The sequence below is a fragment of the Apus apus genome, chromosome 4 (genome assembly GCF_020740795.1).
Source record: "Apus apus isolate bApuApu2 chromosome 4, bApuApu2.pri.cur, whole genome shotgun sequence".
Lineage (NCBI taxonomy): Eukaryota > Metazoa > Chordata > Aves > Apodiformes > Apodidae > Apus > Apus apus.
The window spans coordinates 598,041-615,810 of record NC_067285.1 but is presented as its reverse complement, the minus strand read 5'-3'; the positions used below and the strand labels follow the sequence as shown (position 1 = coordinate 615,810).

General features: G+C 47.4%; 1 protein-coding gene across 29 annotated transcripts in view; it reads left to right on the top strand.

Annotated features, from left to right (window-relative positions):
* JAKMIP3 (Janus kinase and microtubule interacting protein 3) overlaps window positions 1–17,770 on the top strand; it is a 79,838-nt gene that overhangs the window by 48,879 nt on the left and 13,189 nt on the right. For 8 of the 29 annotated variants that reach the window (XM_051617568.1, XM_051617564.1, XM_051617584.1 and 5 more), the window contains 13 exons: window positions 950–1,078; window positions 1,786–1,869; window positions 4,917–4,979; window positions 5,375–5,473; window positions 6,412–6,510; window positions 6,600–6,659; window positions 8,526–8,591; window positions 9,161–9,229; window positions 9,314–9,391; window positions 12,436–12,639; window positions 12,967–13,032; window positions 13,962–14,003; window positions 14,583–15,788. In XM_051617568.1, the coding sequence (XP_051473528.1) occupies window positions 950–1,078; window positions 1,786–1,869; window positions 4,917–4,979; window positions 5,375–5,473; window positions 6,412–6,510; window positions 6,600–6,659; window positions 8,526–8,591; window positions 9,161–9,229; window positions 9,314–9,391; window positions 12,436–12,639; window positions 12,967–13,032; window positions 13,962–14,003; window positions 14,583–14,732 (1,209 nt within the window). In that variant the 3' untranslated portion in view covers window positions 14,733–15,788. Of the gene's footprint in view, window positions 1–949; window positions 1,079–1,785; window positions 1,870–4,916; window positions 4,980–5,374; window positions 5,474–6,411; window positions 6,511–6,599; window positions 6,660–8,525; window positions 8,592–9,160; window positions 9,230–9,313; window positions 9,392–12,435; window positions 12,640–12,966; window positions 13,033–13,930; window positions 14,004–14,582; window positions 15,789–17,770 lie in introns of those variants that run through there. The other 21 variants (XM_051617579.1, XM_051617577.1, XM_051617590.1 and 18 more) reach the window with 12 other exon arrangements.

Here is a 17,770-nt window from a genome sequence, read left to right as displayed (position 1 = left end):
TCCCTACGGATGCATTCCCGAGCATGTGTCAGATCACTGGGCCACTGTATGTTTCTGGGTTTAACAAGAGTCTTTTGCTAGCAGTGACTGGCAGGCTTGTTATGGTCAGCTGGCTGCAGGTTTTCATCTGCCATTTCAGCTGTGTCATGGGCTGTAATTAGAGCCATTTAAAGGTAACCTAAAGAACTCTTGTCTCATCATAAAAGATCTGTGACTGGTTACCAGTTGTGTGCTGCACTGCAGGGAATCAGGGTCTGGTTTTATATGTATGAGCCTATTTATTTTTCATCCCTGTATTGACATTTTCCCCCCTGTTCAGAGAACGTGGAGTCGGTGCATGCAGCCAGCAGGGTAATTTCATTTCATGTGGAATGAAATATTCCAGCCAACCTGACATGAAAGCATTTAGTGCTGGATTTTGTAAGGAGAGGGAGGGAGATCAAGGGCTCTTTTCATGTTTTTGTCACCATTGCTACAAGTATTAACACTAGATCAGTTTTTTTAATAATTGAGGGAGGCTGTCAGGCTTGTCTTCTTCCCCAGATTGGAAACCTTTTGTTGTTTCAAGGAAGTTGTATTTTCACCTTCAGATGTGGTGCCTTTGCCTGTTACCCTAAGAAAGGGCAATTCAATCTTTAGTATGTTACATGGATGGCAAGTTTTTATCCTTCCAAGGTGGGGGGCATTATAAATTCTATATTGCATTTTCTTCAAGTAAGTGTGTGCAAGAGATGCTGAAGGGATGACAGAGAAGCAGTGTGAGGGCACACAAACAGGATCCTTAGCACCGCGCTTCCCAAATCGCGTTTTGAAAGTGACCATTTGGGCATTTTTTTAGGCAAAGCAACATCATCCATAATCCGCTCTTACAATATTTATTTTTTTTTACTTGTATTGCAGAAAAAAATACATATATATGTAAGCAATGCCTCTTCGTGTTAATCCCCAGGGCATGGCCAAGGAAGAGACGGAGCTGCGGTTCCGGCAGCTGACGATGGAGTACCAGGCCCTGCAGCGAGCGTACGCCCTGTTGCAGGAACAGGTCGGAGGAACATTGGATGCAGAGCGAGAAGTTAAGGTCTAAATGGCTTATATTACCTGAAAATAAAGGATTGTCATGGGGGGGAGCGGGTTGTTTCCAAGCCAAGGTGGGGGTTGGCCAGCCCCTCCAGCACGCCAGGGTGGGCGCTGGGGTCTCGGAGCCCAGCCAGCCTGTCCTGGGAACCACCCTTAAGGTGGTTTAATCTTCTCACCTCTGATCAGTTTGAGAGAAATTCAGAGAGAATTTTTATGGGAAATCCATAAAATTAAGTTCTTTCTCTGTAAAAATCTAGGACAGTTATTTTCACTCATCAAAAATGCGAAGGAATCAGTCATGCCCAGAGATGTGGCATTGTCATTTTCAGTTGTTGTCATGGGGAAATGAACCTCTGTGTTACACTGGCTTTTATGAACACCCCGTTCCAGAGCAGGCAAGGCTGCTCACTGCAGCCCTTCATCACCAGCTGCAAGAAGCCATTTATAGTTTGCTGTCCTGTCTACCTGAGGGGATGCTGTTTATGTTAATCTTGACCTAAGTCTCAAAATTATTATCCTACCTTACAGATCCCCTTTTGATGATTAATGACTCATGTGCTCAGTTGCAAATTTATTATGCTAAATAACTTTTAAGAGTATTTGTTAAAGGGATTTGACATTTGAAGTATTTTCCATAGCTGTGTTAGCTTTTGTCTTTTAGAGGAAGTTGGGTTTATTGCTTTTTTCTTTTTCTCTGGTTTCCTACAGACACGTGAGCAGCTCCAAGCAGAAATACACCGCTCTCAGGCCCAGATAGAAGACCTGGAGAAGGCTCTTGCACAGCAGGGGCAGGTAATGCAGGCAGCCCAGCCCCAGCCCCTTCTCCAGCCCTGGTGCTGGGGGCTCTGGGGACTGCCTGCTCATGTCACCCTATCATGCTGCCAGTGCTGGAGAGTGTTTGTGTAAGGAGAGGAACAATCCTGCTGCCACATTTCCATGGCTGTTTCAGTCTGTACAAACCAGACATGCCAGCCCTGTCCATGCAGGCTGTTGTGTCCTGACCTGCACAGCCCCCTGCCACCCTGGCACCCTCAGTTAGGAGACTCCAGTGTAACCTGCCAGGACCATTTCAATAAACCTGCCCATCAGTTCCAAAGAGAGCCATTAATACATGTTGTCTAATTGGTTTCAAGGCACCCAAGGGCTTTTGAAACCCCCAGTCTTCACATTTGCAGGTGGTAGTATCTCAAACACCAGCCCCAAAGCCCCAAGTCCCCATCAGTCCTGAAATCAGCTCCCATTAAAGCCCTGTGGATCTTCGCTGATGTCAGCCTGAATTCCCCACTTGCTGTTGTTTTATTTGTCCTGAAAATTAAATCGGTGAATAAGAGGTCGGTTCCCTTACCAATTGGAAGATGTACATAAATACTGAGAAAGTATTATGGTAAGGACAGGGAACAATTGTGTTTGGCAAGAAGCCTGGTTTAAAAATCTCAGAGACTACCAGTGTTTTTGCTACCTAGGAGAAAACTGGGGGGAGGTAAGATAAAGGAATAAGATTTATTTTGTAACAAAATGTTTACTTAGTGAATGCAAAAGTAGCCTTTCCTTGCCAGCAGCTTTCCTTGTAGTTCCACAAGATTTTACTTTCTTAAAAGGAGAAAAGCAGAAGTTAAATTAGAAAGTGATTAGTTGTTTCAAGGAAAGGAGGAGGTGCACAGCCCAGGTTGTGTATTTTCAGCAAAACCCAAGTGTTTCTGCTCCTGTGAAAACTTTGCTGTGAATGCTTCCTTTGAATTCCTAGTAAATTTGTATATTAGTTAAGCAGTTTGAGTAGCTCCCCATGCAGCCTGCTCATGCAATAGCTTGTCAAATCATCTCAGTCATTCTTTGAAAAAGGATTAATTTGAAACACAATTGAATAATCTATGAAACTGCACTCTAGGAAATTTAGTCTAAGTGATTCACACGAAGCACAGTCACCTTCAACCAAACCTCTGCTGAGCTCTGCCTTTTTCCTCTTGTCAGGCGTTATTAACGTGTCTTATTTTTGCTTTGATATGTTAAGACTTACACTTGAGTAATTTTAACATCTGAATTCACTGCAAGGTGTCTGCTGGTACGTGACTGGTTCGGGGACCTGTCACCTTGGTCTGACCTTGAGGTTTGGCTCAGCAGAGCCAGCCCTGCTGCAGCTTTCAGTGGGTGAGACAGCCCCTGGGCCTCACTGCACCCCTGGCTGCTGGATGGACCCCTTGGTTCTGCAGTGCTGAGGCCCAGATGTTTGCCATTCAGAGATGTTCTACCCTAGCCAGTGTTGGGAAATCCTTCCCGGGTGTTCCCCAGGCAGGAAGGAGCTTGGGTAGCAGGAGTCACTGCTCCCCTGCCCACAGAGCTGGGCGCTCCACCTGCTCAGCACAGCCCTGCGGTCTCTCTGGGGGTGCAGGAGCAGCCAGTGCCCACATCCACACCTCCAAAATGGGAAGCACCCTGGCAGCTCAGGGCAAGCAAAGGCCTGGAGCAGCTCTGCTAGGAAGGCAGGCTGGCAGAGTCGGGGTGTTCAGCCTGGAGAAGAGAAGGCTCCAGGGAGACCTTAGAGCATCTTCCAGTGCCTGAAGGGGCTCCAGGAAAGCTGGGGAGGGGCTTTTCATCAGAGAAGAGAGTGATAGGACAAGGGGTGATGGTTTTAAACTGAGAGAGGGGAGATTTAGGTCAGATATTAGGAAGAAATTCTTCACTCTAAGGGTGGTGAGGAACTGGAAAGGGTTGCCCAGGGAAGTTGTTGATGCCCCATCCCTGGAGGTTTTTAAGGCCACGTTGGATGAGGTTTTGTGCAACCTGGTCTAGTGGTTGGGTTCCCTGCTCATGGCAGTGGGGTTGGAACTGGATGATCTTTAAGGTCCCTTCCAGCCTTAATGATTCTGTGAAGCACCTCCACTGCACCAGGAAGCACCCTGCTCCTATGGCTGGGAACAGGTCAGTCCTGCTCAGCCCAGAACCTGGGCAGCACCACAGGAAAACATCAGGAGGAAAATGCACCTGGAACTGGAAGAGTGCAGAGTTTAGAACCACCTTACAGGCCAGCATCCAGTGGGATCAGGAAACAGGCCTTCCCCTGGCCTTGGGATAGCCTGGGGAATGAAGTATTGCAGGCTGCAAATATCCATCCCCAGAAGGAAATACAAGAAACGTTCCCAGGCTGTTTCTAGCTTGTGTCTTACTGTTCCAGCCAAAAAAAACCCAGCAACACAAAAAAACCCAAACAAAACCAACCAAACAAACAAAAAACCCCAACCCAAACCAACCAAAAAAAAGACAAAAAACCAACCACAGCGAAAAAAACAAAACAAAACAACCAAACAAAAACCAAACAAAACCACCACGAAACAACCCAAACACACAAAATTATTTTTGAGAACTTTAAAATAATATTAAATAATTGGATCTTTACATTTCCATCTTAACCTCTTATTATTGTTAACCTTTCTGATATATACTGTTCTGGGGTTTGTGGCTTTTACATATCCATCAAACTAAGAAATCAGCTTCAATGTAAGGTTCATTTTGCTTAGTATACAGAAATATGCAATTTGTATTCAGTATAATTTAAATATAATAGCAGCACCCTAGCTAGGAATATCCCTTTTAATGCAAACCAGTCTTTTATTTGAAAATGGCTTTTTAACCATGTGTTTCTGTTCCATTTGTCTACTACAGACCATTGAAATGAGATGCAAAGGGTGAGCTTTCATATCATAGGAAATAATGGAATTACAGTTTCATGTGCAATATTATTCTGTCCCTCTTCTCTAGATGTGTGATGTAGTGAAATACTTGCTAGTGTGTTTGTGCTGAGCGTTGGCAGCTTCACCTACAATGTTGGTCATTTCTCTTTCAAGGACATGAAGTGGATTGAGGAGAAGCAAGCATTGTATAGAAGAAATCAAGAACTGGTAGAAAAGGTGTTCAATGTTTCTACTTGTGTTATTCTAACAACATTTGTAGATTAAGGAATGCAGAAGGTGCAGTGTTGTAATCTGTATCACACAGCTTGACTGGAAACAATCCGGCTATAATAACAAATCCTTATAAACCTGCCAGAAGAAGTGGTTTTCTGGGGTTTTCTGGCATTCCCTTCTGCCCCACAAGATGTCCCAGCTGTGAGGTTGTGTGGGGAAGAACCCCGAGTTCCTCCAGCGTGGGTGCTGCTGTCCCCGCTGGTGCTGACCCCAGGGGGTGGGCAGGGTCCCTCGGCCCTTGCTCCCACCCCAGCACTTCCCCAGCTGTGCTGTCAGCACAGCAGATCTCAAGGGACGCTCTGCAGACAGGGCTAACGTGTTGCTTCTGTATTTTGCAGATAAAACAAATGGAAGCCGAGGAAGCTCGCTTAAAACATGATGTCCAAGATGCCAAGGATCAAAACGAGCTCCTGGAGTTCAGGATCTTGGAGCTTGAAGTGAGCAGATGTTGCAGGCAGGGTCCTGCCTGCCCTGGGCTGTGTGAGCCAAACCTGGGGGCACCACCACGATGGGAACTGACCCGTGGTCTCTGTCAAGTCCCTCATTGCACTGAACGAGACCAAAGGGTTTGGTACAAACTGCTGATACAGGAGGAAAAAAACCCCAAGCAAGCACACAGGGATCAGTGCTGCTGTTCTGGATAGGATGTGCTGGCAGTCGTGTGCTGGAGGCATTTTAAGATCCAGAAGATTAGCTCATGATGTAGATACACATTTTACTGCACCCCATCTGTTCTGAAAATGCAGAGAGAAAACCAGAGCAGAGTGTTTGTGGGAAAGAAAAAGGGAATTTTTTTCATTGCAAAAAATCATGGCTGTGTTTCAGCTCTTGCTGGACCTGCAGAGGAGGAACCACGTGGCCTAGACCACTGTGTTCAACCCACTGGGCCTTCTCTTTTCTTTGTCATTACCTGTATAAACAGAATCTATAATCTCTTGGAAACTGTTTTACAAATTCCCCAAAGAGACATTAACAAAGCTGCCACTTACAAGAAAATTGTAAATGCTGTGTGTATTATGTGAGGTGGAAGTGTACAGTTCTGTTCAAATATATTATGTAGTCAAAACTCCAGGTAAGTGGTCACGGTGGTGCCCCATGAAGAAGGATGGTGGGAAGATGCTGGCAGTGTTCAGGTGCACATCTAGGCTGCTTCAGAGAGGGGTGGAGATCCTGCTCCTGGCTGTCAATGCCAACAGCCACAGGGGGCAGGAGGGTGGGTTTGTGCACCCAAAACGAAGCTGCTCCACGATAACACGCTGCTTTGCCACGTGCTCAGCCAGAGCCAGCCTTTTCAAACCACAGTTATCAAGTTCTTGGTGCAGCTGCCTTTTGTGACATGTCCTGGTGGGTAACCAAGCCGTTGTTGTCCTTTCAGGAGCGGGAGCGCCGGTCGCCTGCCATCAACTTCCACCACGGCCCTTTCACAGAGGGGAAAAGCCCTCTGCAAGTCTACTGTGAGGCAGAAGGTGTAACAGTAAGGGATGCTCGTTTCCTGCTTTCCTGCCCCTGAATAACCTCAGGCGCTCTGTTCTGACTCCTGGTTTTCCATTTCTCTCTTGTTAGGACATAGTAGTAGCAGAGCTGATGAAAAAGTTGGACATTTTAGGGGATAACGCCGTAAGTGTATGTTCCTTTAATAAATTGTGCATGCTTTGGTACCCGTGTCCTCGTCTTCAGCTAGTAATGCCTCCTTGGTTGCTGCTGCACAGCCTGTGCTCCAAGTGCTGGGCTACCAGCTAAGTGTGTCCTGGCTTTGGAAGACCTTGTTCAGAGCCTCCTGAGCGGTGCCAGGTCCTGGGGTCACTGCTTTGCTTTTATTTTTTCAATGATTTGCAAAATATTTCAAAACCTCGGCATGGTTTGGTTTTTGTTGCTGTTTGTTTGGGTTTTTTTCCTGGGGAGTGTGCACACATGGATTCTTTATTTGCTTACTCTGCCTTCGCTTCGCTTTTGCAGTTGAGCAGCTGCAGTGATTTAGCTTTGTCTGATAACCCATAAACCTTCCGTGGTAACGGGGATGTTAAACAGAAAGTTACAACAGCAGCAGTGAAAAGAAGAAACAAAAGCTGAGAAAACTGCAAGTGTTTCTCTTTTAGCAAATGCCAGTGACACATTGTACCTACAGTTACATAGACAGAAGGTACCAATGACCTTGTGTGTTTTTCCCCTGCTCCCAAGCACCAGCAAAGCCCCCAGGGCCGGGAGGGGCAGAAGAGAGCAGAGGGTCTTACAGAGCCCTGGGCCCCTCTGAGGGGCTCCCTGGGAGCCCTCCCCAGGCATGGGCTTTGCAGAAAGGTCCCCACCAGCCTCCCAACTCCTCCCCAGCGCTGCCTCAGCTCTCCCTGTGCCTCTGTGCAGTTTAGATACCAGCAAAAACACCAACCCCAGGGCCACGGGGCAGCCTGGGAGAGCCTCTCATCCAGCTCTCCAGTTGGACAAGATGGGTGATGATACCTCCACCACCCCCAAGCTCTGATCCCTACAGGCTTTGCCTCACAAAACCAAGCCAAGGAGTTAGCAGAGGAGCTGAAACACATTGATGCAATTAATAGTCTTCCCCACTGCTGCAGTTAATGATATTCACACTGGCAGAAATACAAAGAATCCTAGAATCTTGTGCTTGCAAAGACCAAAAAGAGATACATAGAAGCTCAACCACCAGCGAGCTGAGCCTGACCCTGCTCGTGTGCAGAGAGACAGTACCCGCTGCTCTGCTGCTGTGCTCATGGTGTCTGCCCTGGCACTGGGCAGCCTGGGTGAGTCCCTGCAGAGTGATTTGGACAGTGTGACAAGCAGACAATCTGGAGACGAACAGGAACTAAAAAACTGACAGCTTTTCTCAAATTTATGTTCTCTTCCTCTTGGCTTCTTTACTTGTATCAATGACCTCTGTCTACAGTGTTATTTTCTCCTGATTTATTTTTTTCCTATTGCATAGAGTGTTACTTCCAGAGGCGACACAAGGGGGAGTTTGCAGCTAGCTTTAAGATAGGCCATTGTTATCTCTTGTTTTGGTTTGGTTTTTTTCACATCTTTAACTTTCTTGGTTTTTTTAAAGCACCAAAACATGGATTGAATAACTAGCATCTAAACTAACGTTGACTTGGCTGTGCAAAACAAGGCTTGTGTATGAACCTGCTGGGCTTATCATGGGCTGAAGGACTTAAGACTGCACCTCTTTTCTCAGAGGCACATTGTGCTGAGCTTCATCTTGTCTTGTGTAACTGTGTGTTTATTCCCTGAAGGGTAAAAATAAATCCAGTGTCACCTTTTTTTTAGAAGAATTAACTATACGTATAAGAATTCAGCGTGAATATTTACAGTTGTTTCTACAACAATATTTCATTACAATACTAATTTTCTTTGCCTTAGTTTATTGTTCCTTGAACATATTTAATTTCATATTTATTTAATACAGCAGAGGCCCAAGTAGTGGATTAATAACAAGACACTGGGATTTGTTGTAATTCTATTCTGCTTTTGGTGCAGAATCTGACCAATGAAGAGCAAGTAGTTGTCATACAAGCAAGGACAGTTCTCACCTTGGCTGAAAAGGTAAGAACAACTGTATCACTTGTCAGTAAACACATCACAAAAGCCTCTGAGCATCTCATAATAGCTCCATGGTTCTTTCTGTGGAATTACACTTAAACTAGTTATTGGCAGATAAAGGTGACACTGAGGCAATACCAATAGACATTTGGACATGGAAGGGGCTGCCCGGGGAGGTGGTGGAGTCACCATGCCTGGAAGTGTTCAAAAGGAATGTAGATACAGTGTTTAGGGACATGATTTAAGCACTGAATGGGTAAATTAGGTTATGGTAGGGGGAGTTAGCTTATGGTTGGACTTGATGACCTTCAAGGTTCCTTCCAACCAGGATGATTCTGTGATTCTACATTGCTTGTTTTAAAATGTTTTATTTACAAAATGGTGTTAGAAGGTAGATGGCTGGGCTTGGAAAGAATGCCTTGAGCCATCAGCAATACCTAGGGAGGGAAAGATGTACTGATGTAGTTAGTGCAGTGACTGTCACCGAGGGCTTGCGGCTTGTGCCACCCTCAGGTCTGGGTGACAGCTGCCCCCCGAGGGGGGCTGACACACAGCTCTGCTTGTCTGCACAGTGGCTACAGCAGATCGAGGTGACCGAGGCTGCACTGCAGCAGAAGATGCTGGACCTGGAGAACGAAAAGGTAGGGAGAGCCAAGGGGCAGGACCCATGGGGACAGCCGAGGGGCAGGGGCCGAGGCACTGACCCCCTCTCCCTTGGCCCCCAGGAGCTGTTCAGCAAGCAGAAGGGGTACCTGGACGATGAGCTGGACTTCAGGAAACAGTCCCTGGACAAAGCTCACAAGGTGAGGAACATCAGTCTTGGCTGAATTGCAACACCCTGAGCACCTTCCCTGGTGTGACAGGCGTGGTCTGTGCTGCAGGCACTCTGCTTTGCAGGGCACTGCCCACCCAGCCACCCCAGGAGCACATGGGCTGAGTGTGACACAAATCCTCTGTACCCCGAGCTGACAGGGGGTTCCCTATGGGCAGGGTTCCTTGTGTTGGAGTGGTCCTTGCTGGATTAGGACCTTGATACTGATTTATTACATACAAATTGTAATTTAGTGGAGGTTTTGATAAATAACTGACAAGAAAATGGTATTTTCAGTCATTACTCTTTTCCTTCCAAAACAGAGATTTTGAGAGATGTGTCCTTAGATCTCTGATTACAGCCTCTATGACCAAAATAGCTGGAGATATGATGTGAGTCTGTAAATTTGAAAAGAAACTGGTTTTAGGTCAGGTTCATCACTGGCTGTTCCCACACCGTTTCAACCACCTCTGCAGTCACCAGCTGTCTTGTATCCTTCAGCTAGAGAAAAGCTCAATATATGCTCATGAAAGACAAATGCATAGATTTTCTTATTGATTTATCTCATTCCTTCAGTTTAAATCTTGAGCATAGTCACAGTTTCTGGGAAGCAAGGAGTATTTAAGCCCCTTTTTCTGGATACCAGTTATCCATTTGTATCTCACACCACCGGGGGGAGCTTTTACTCAGTACGCTTTCTGTCCTGCAAGGATGATTTTAAGAGTGATTTTGCCAACAGCGGAGCTGTATCTGGAACCAGTGGCTGTGCATAGTGGAAGCCCTGGAAAGTACAGCCCCCTTACCTGCAGGCTCAGCCCTAGGGCCAGATCATCTCCAGCAGCCTTGAGCTGTTCTGAGAAGCAGTTTGGTGCAGCCAGATGTTGAGCCTGTAGGATTTGTCTTCAAAGAACAGCCCTGAGAGAGGTGGATCCCCCATGTCTTGGGTGGGCTCTGAAGCAGACCCATCAATCTGAATATGCAGAAACTTCCAACAGCAGCAGAGTGGGGAAAATTGGATGGCATTGCCTGCAGCTCCTGGTGAGGTCTTGGTGCCTGCAGGAGAGCTGCAGGGCACAGTGAGGCTGTGGATTAGGGCATCCCTCCTGCTTCTCACTGCCAGCCACTCACTGTCCATCCAGGAGACGGATCTCCAGTTCTGGGATGCCAGGTTTACCAGAGGGTCCAGCAACAACTAGTTCCTTGGCCCTTCTGCCCGTGGAGATGGAAGGAGCACGATGAACGTACTGCAGCCTGTGCAGAAGTAGCTGAGGGCTATTTGCTTTGTCCCACACTCACCCCAGTGTCCCAGGCAGAGCCACGGGCTTTACTCCCAGGCACCCACATCCTGCAAACAGCAGGAAAGCTTTCTTCTGCCCAGAATTTTGAGTGGCAACAGCTCTTTTGATTCATATAATCTGCTTCACTTCCATGTTTTCTTTGTGCCCCTTGAGATGAGGAGCTGCTAATCTCTCCCTGCTACCTCCAGCCAACAGGATTACCAGCTGTAACCACTAAGCTTTTGCCTGGTTTTCACTCCCTTTGCTGCTGGTGGGGGATTTTGCTCTGAGAGGCACTTTGCTCACACAGACACTCCTGACGCTGCCGCTGCTGCTCTGGAGACTGTGAATGTCCCCACGCTCCTCTTTCTGCACCAGTCAGGATCATCAGAGAGGGATAAGGGTTGTGTGACTGAGATTTGGGGCCCAGCAGAAATCCATCTTTCAAATAATTCTGTATTTTGCTGAGACAGTCACTGCTAGCAAGGATGTTGGCATCATTTTTAAAAGTGAAAGCAGAATCTGCTTCTGAGATCTGGTCTGCTCTTCCCTGGAGATACCATGCTTGCTGTCTTTCAGCTATCCTCAGTAACTGCAACTGCTGCCATGATGTAAATTGCTGTAAATGCTTGTATTCTTCTGTCCTGGCTCTGCTAAGCTGTAGAAAGAAAACACCACCAGCAGCTTCAGGTGGAAAACAATGATTTTGATTTGAGCTGAATTATCACAACAGACGTCAATGGCATGTCCAAACAACCTGTGTAGGGGTTCAAGCTGCACTACTGCAGTCGTGTTCCCCTGAGGACAGGGAGGGCTCTGCAAGCCACCACCAGCTTTGGCCAGAGTGTGCAAAGGTGCCATTGATTGCTGCTTTGTCTCTTGCTCCACATCAAACTTGCTGAAAAAGATTTGCTCTTGATTTTGGCTCACCTGGAGGAATTGCCTTCATCTTGGACTCTGAAGCAAAAGACATTGTCTGTCAAGGTCACCTGCCCTAGGAGGGTACCAGGCTTGGTGACCCTGGGGAAATATTGCCAGTCAGTTCCCTACACAGCTCTGTATCTCTAGAAACCTGGAGGGTTCATTTGTCTGTGTCTGAGAGACATTTTCTGATGCAGTGAAGGAAAGGCTCTGCAGCCTGACACTGCAGGAACAGAGCCCAGCTACCAGGTACATTTTCCTTGGGCATAAAGCCTCTTGGTGCTGGCAGCTCTGCCAGGGGAAGTGCTGGAAATGCTTCACGATGCATTTGAAGGTAGCTGGTACAGAATGCTGTCAGCACACAACAGGGAGTCCTTCCTGTCTGGCAGGAGAGCGAACTGGTGCTGCAGCCTTTGCTGCTGCTGAGAGAGTAGCAGGGTAAGGTGAACTCAGAGACTGAAGATTGTGTTTTTTTAAATACCTGTAACTCACAACATGATTTTTTTATTTATCCCTTCTCCTCCTTCCCCTTTCCTTCTCCTTTCCTTCTTTTCCTTTTCTCACGAAAGGAGGAGCTGACCCCCATAAGCTTTTTGAGAGGCAGACCAGGCAGGGCCCGGGGTCCATCCCCATGCTGCTCAGAGCCCCACAGCATAAAAGCAGCCTGAATATTTTCCTCCTGGACTGAGCTTTCTGCACCGTCCCATGCAGGAGGCTCAGCACCCAACCCCTGTCCTGCCCCCGTTGCCTTGCCAGGGTAGGATGTTCAGTTCCTCGCAGAATCCTCATCTGACCAGAGACAAGGTCAAGCTGACAGCCTTATATTGTTTTTGATTAGCAAATTCTGGAATTAGAAGCCATGCTCTATGATGCCCTGCAGCAAGAAGCTGGAGCCAAAATTTCCGAACTTCTTTCAGAAGAGGAGAAAGAGAAGCTGAAGACGGCGGTGGAGCAGTGGAAGCGGCAGATGATGAGCGAGCTGCGGGAGAGGGATGCCCAGATCCTGCGGGAGAGGATGGAGCTCATCCAGCACGCCCAGCAGGTTGGCAGCCCTGCACGGGCACCCACGGGGGGCTGGGTGGGACGTATGGAAACATAACCAACTTGTGAGCACCAGCTCTTAAGGCTGGACCCTGGGGCCAGATTTTGGGTTGCCCTGGATAATCCCTGCAAACAGGGCGTTTTGGTGTCGTGAATTTGTCACCTGCAGTGACGTTCACAGAGGACTCACCCACAGCTTAAAACCCAAATTGGTTTTTTTTTTTTAGAAGCACAGCACATCCAATTTATGTCTCCAAACATAATGCATCTTCTGGGTACATCTGTATTCGGTTGGTTAATAAATATTCTTTTATTTGAAATCTGACAGAGAATTAAAGAGCTAGAAGAAAGAATTGAAGGCCAAAAAAGACAAATAAAAGAGTTAGAGGAAAAGGTAAGGTAATGCAGATGAAAGAGCTGTCGTGTGTGCACATGCCCATATATCCATTTCACCTTGGCTAAGAAAACATTCCTACAAAAAGTTAGTGTGTTAGGGCAGTGAGCCAGCACGGGAGGGCTCCAAAACCATCCTGCATTTGCATCAGTCCCTCTGAGAAGGAAAGGTTTCAGCTCAGATTGAGTCTTCCCTTCTGTTATCCTCCTGTGAAGTCCAAAACACAAGGACTTGGCAGGGATGTGGGGGCCAGGGAGCCATGGAGAGCTGCTGGGTGGCAGAGGGATGAGGTCTCACAGGTGCTTCAGGGAAGGAGCCAGGGATCTTTTCTTGTCCCGTCTCCAGCATTTGCAAGTGCAGCTGCACCAACCTGCCCTCCCCAGAGGGAAAGAGGAGTCTCCTTCTCCTCACCTGCAGCCACAGCAGTCACTGTCATCGAGCTTCCTCTGGTCAAACCATAACTGTTGAATTTTATCCTCATCTGAAACCATCTATTCCTAGTGAAGCTGCCATGGCATAACTTGTTCAGGTGCAACAGGGGCTGAGCTGGACTTTCACCTGAAGCTAAAGCCAGACCTTAGCAGTGTGGGTTTGGGGTTTTTTGAGGTATCGGCAGAATTCAGCTCATTTTTTTCCTCCCCACTTTTCCCAAGCCCTTGACTGTGACTGGGCTGGGCTGTGCTGGGGCAGGAACAACCCTCATCAGCCACGGGTGCTGGGCTCTGGCTGAGCTGAGCCCCAGGCCCTCAGGGATCACCTCACACTTTGTATTTCCTTTCCACTGAGAGTTTTGTTGCCCTCTGTCTGTAACCACAGCTTATTTCTCAGCTAAACACACTGTAAACTCTTATTCTCTTTCTTCTCTTCCATTTTTTCCTCTCCTCCCTCCCCTTTTCAGTTTTTATTTTTGTTTTTATTTTTCTCCTTAGCTTTCATTCTTTGGTCATAGTCCTTCAGGCCACACACAAAAGGTAAGCCCTCGGATCACCTCTGGCCTCCCCTTTTCTTCTTGGAAGCACCAGGGCCTTCCTCTTGCTGCTCAGGCTTCAGCAGTGTTTGGGGGGGTCTCCTGGGTGCCCCTGATAACCCAGCAAAGGAGATCTCTAAAGCCACTGCTCCATGTGCCCACCCATCTGGGCTGTCTGACATGCTCCCAGCTGGATTAAACCCCTTGCATTAGCTTGCCCTGTTGGCAGGCTAAAAAACCAGAATAGTTTGGGGAGGACATGTCATTTATGCTTGTCTGTTTCTCCCAGCACTGTGCCTCAGGGTCCTGGATATTGCCCGGCCCACCTTCTGTCCCAGGTAAACAGAAGATCAAATGCCAACCTGCTGGTGTTTCCAGAGGTGGCAGAAGTCACCACAGTGGGGATGGCATTGAGGGGAATATTCCCTGATAGTCATCAACATCAATAGAGTACCAGACAAATCCTTTATCAGTTGTACAATTCAAACAGATAATTACAACCCTTACAGAAATTTCACACGTGCTGTTTTTGCCCAGCTGTGCTTTTATTTGATCTAGGGTTTTCTGTTTTTCCTTGTTTCAGCTTACTGAGGAAACTAGAATTGCTTCTACTGTCCCCAGCAGGAAGACAGCACTAATTACCGAGGCAGAAAAAGAGACATTGCCATTTCAGCAACCCCAGATCTCTCTTGTATTTTGCTACTGGCCATGGAAGATGGAACTTTCAGACTGATGCTGAACGAGGAGGGCATGTGGGAATTTCTGCACAGGTGGTGTCTGCACCATGGAAACCTTGGACTAGGAGCTGAAAAGCTAGAGCTACGCTGACAAAGAAGAAAGCCAAAAACCCCCACCCTCTCCCACAGCCACAGGCTCCTTCCAGGAGTCCTGGCTCTGCTGCTTGGGTTAACTTTCAGTGAAGCCCTGGCTCTGCTGCTTGAAATAGCTCTCAGCTTTCTGTAAGGAGCCCTATACTAATTCAGGTAAACTGAATCTCTTTAGGTTCCCTGCTAAGCAGGCAGCAAATTGCTTCTGTATAGAAGTGACCGTGTCCTGGTTTATATGTCACACATTTATATTTGCTAGTCATACTGTTTTAAAGTCTGTCTTGAAAGAAGATTTTAGGAAGAATTCCAGAGGAGTAACTCGTGAAATGACAAGTGTGAATGAAAAGGAAGTGTTTTGTTCCCAAGTATTTCATTGTAACACAGGACATGTCAGATGGTGAGTTGAATATCCCACAAGCCCAGTTTTAGGGAAAAGAGAAGCTGTGCTTGAACCCTTTGGGGAAACAAACTGTGACTTTTTCACTGTTTTGGGGGGGTTTTGAGTTTTCAGTAGACTATGGCCCAGGCACAATAATTTGTAATTTGCCTTCCCTAACTGATGGCCAAAGGCTTTACACTGTCCCAACAAAAGGTTTGACCTGGAGGAGAGCGAATGGAAAGCTCGTTATCCCTGAGCCCCAGGGTCTGGGCTGGGGGAGGCAGCAAAGGGAACAGGACGCGTCATCACCTGCAGGCAAAGGAGCACAAGGACCACAGAGCCCCGGCCCAGGAGGCTGGTGCAGGAGCCAGGAAGGAAAATGGATCCTCTAGAAAAACAGCTGAAGGAAAATCTGGAAGGAATCCCACGATGTGAGTTGCCAGCTGGGAACTGCAGCCTAGCACACGAGCCTGGAGCTGTGGGGAAGGCTGGGAAGAAGTACGAAGGTCCTGAGGCAGAGGAGGACCTGAGGAGGACCTGCCCATCCCTGGGAAGCAGCAGGCAGACCCAGAGCTCCTGACAGGTAGGATGGCCTGATCACCTGGAAATCCCTTGGTTATCCATACTGTAACCTCCTGGACGGAGCTGTCAGGCTCTCTTGCTCGGGTTGGAATGCTCCTGGTGATAGCACAGAGATAACTTTGAAGTTACCCAAGTCTTTCTGTAAACTTATTTATTTATCTGCATTTTACCTCAGTAATTGAGGTCATGGATTTCAGTAGGATACAATTGCAAACACTGCCTTTATGTTTTTAGATCTGTGGTGACTCTTAGCAGAGAATGGCTGGGGAGGTAATGAAATGCACTGTCAGATTTGTGTGAACAGCAAGCAATCATGCTCCTTTTCAAAAATATGTATTTTAATTGCACTAGGTGAAATATTTTTCACCTCTTTTCAAATGACAAACAGTATGCAGAAAAGTATTTTCATTCCCAATTTCACTTTTTTTCCTAATTGATGCTGGTGATGGGTTACTTGCCTGGTAACCACGCTGGGGACAGCAGCAGTGGGCACCCCAGCAGGGACTGAAGTTGCCTCTTGTTAGGAATATGGAAGAATACAGGAATGTTAGATGAGGAACCAGAACCCAGCTAGACAGCAGGTGAGAAACTGCTGCTGCCACAGCTGGGGGAGTCTGCCGTGCCCAGGGACACCAGTGCTGGCTGGACTCCATTCTATCTCCCAAAATGAGGGAAAGCACATCTCCAAAATTCACAACCTGGAATAGAATTTGGTCACTCCTGTGGGTAATGCTCAGGATAAGTCAGTCAACAGGCAAACCAACAGGCAGCACTGCCAGCACTGCTTGGAGACCATTTCTAGTTTAGGCTTTGTTGGGGCTGTCCCAGTACTTGTTTCTTAACCTGTAACTTGTTGTACCTCTTTCAGCTCATGCTTCTCACAGGACTTTGTTTCTGCTTTAAAGGAGCAATTGTCCCTCTGTACTTCATCCCATCACCTTTTTTCTTTCCCCCCCCCCCAAATACTTTTTCTGAGTGGATTGCCTATCAGAGTTTGAACATTTCTGAGATCTTAGGGTGTCTGGCTGCAGGGTATTGGTTTGCTGCTCTAGGTAGTTTGGTGGCTTTTGAAATCAACCAGACACAGGCTGTCTACAGACACAGGGATGCTGACAGGGAGTCTTAGAAATGACTTGGCTTACCTGGTGCTTGCTGAGGTAAAGTGTGCTCAGGGTTAGACTGGGTGCTGCATGCTCTTCTTCCAGATTTGCAGTTGTACATCTCAGCCCTGTGAGTTTTTAGAGAGGGGTCCAAATCCTTCGTGCCTGTCCCTGAGGGGCTGGTGTTCTGGGGGCAGCAAGATCCATGAGATCTCTGTGTTTAGCAACCCAAGAAAGAATCTTCATGCAGTCAAAAGAGGGAAATACTCTAAATCTGGAAGTGATTGAGAGAAGCAGGTGACAACAGTGGGGCTTTTTTAACAAGAAGGGCAGATTTACAGGCGTGGCAGACTGAAACCAAGAAGACTCACCCAAGTCTGTCTCAGGTGAGACAGGGCGAGTGCTGGCAGGAGGGGGTGAACCCGACTGTGTGTGTTTGTGCAATGACAAACCCATGTGGAGCCACAGAGAAAGGGGCAGTTTCCGATATTTTATAAAAGCATTGTTTATGCCCTAAAATGATGCATTAATTACTGACCTACAAGACAACAGGCTCCTGGGGAGGAGGGGGGTGGGCAAATGTTGGAAACCCCCATCAGGGGGCTGAGCCAGGGCAGGGTGCTGTGGGAGAAGGGGAAGGGGCTGTGGTGGGTGCTGCAGGGTCACAGGCTGCTGTGCTGGCAGGGGGCCTGGGGTTGAGGCAGGCTTGGGAAGTCTCTTCAGAGAATTATCTGAGTTATCTCTCAGTGCATGTTTAGGTGATCTCTGGAGATCAGAGACTCCAAGGGAGAGGCAGCACTCATGTGTTCCCAAACAAATAGATTGTCAGTTAAACTAAGATACATTTTTCTTGCTAATAGCTTTTACATTTATAGAAGGGCTT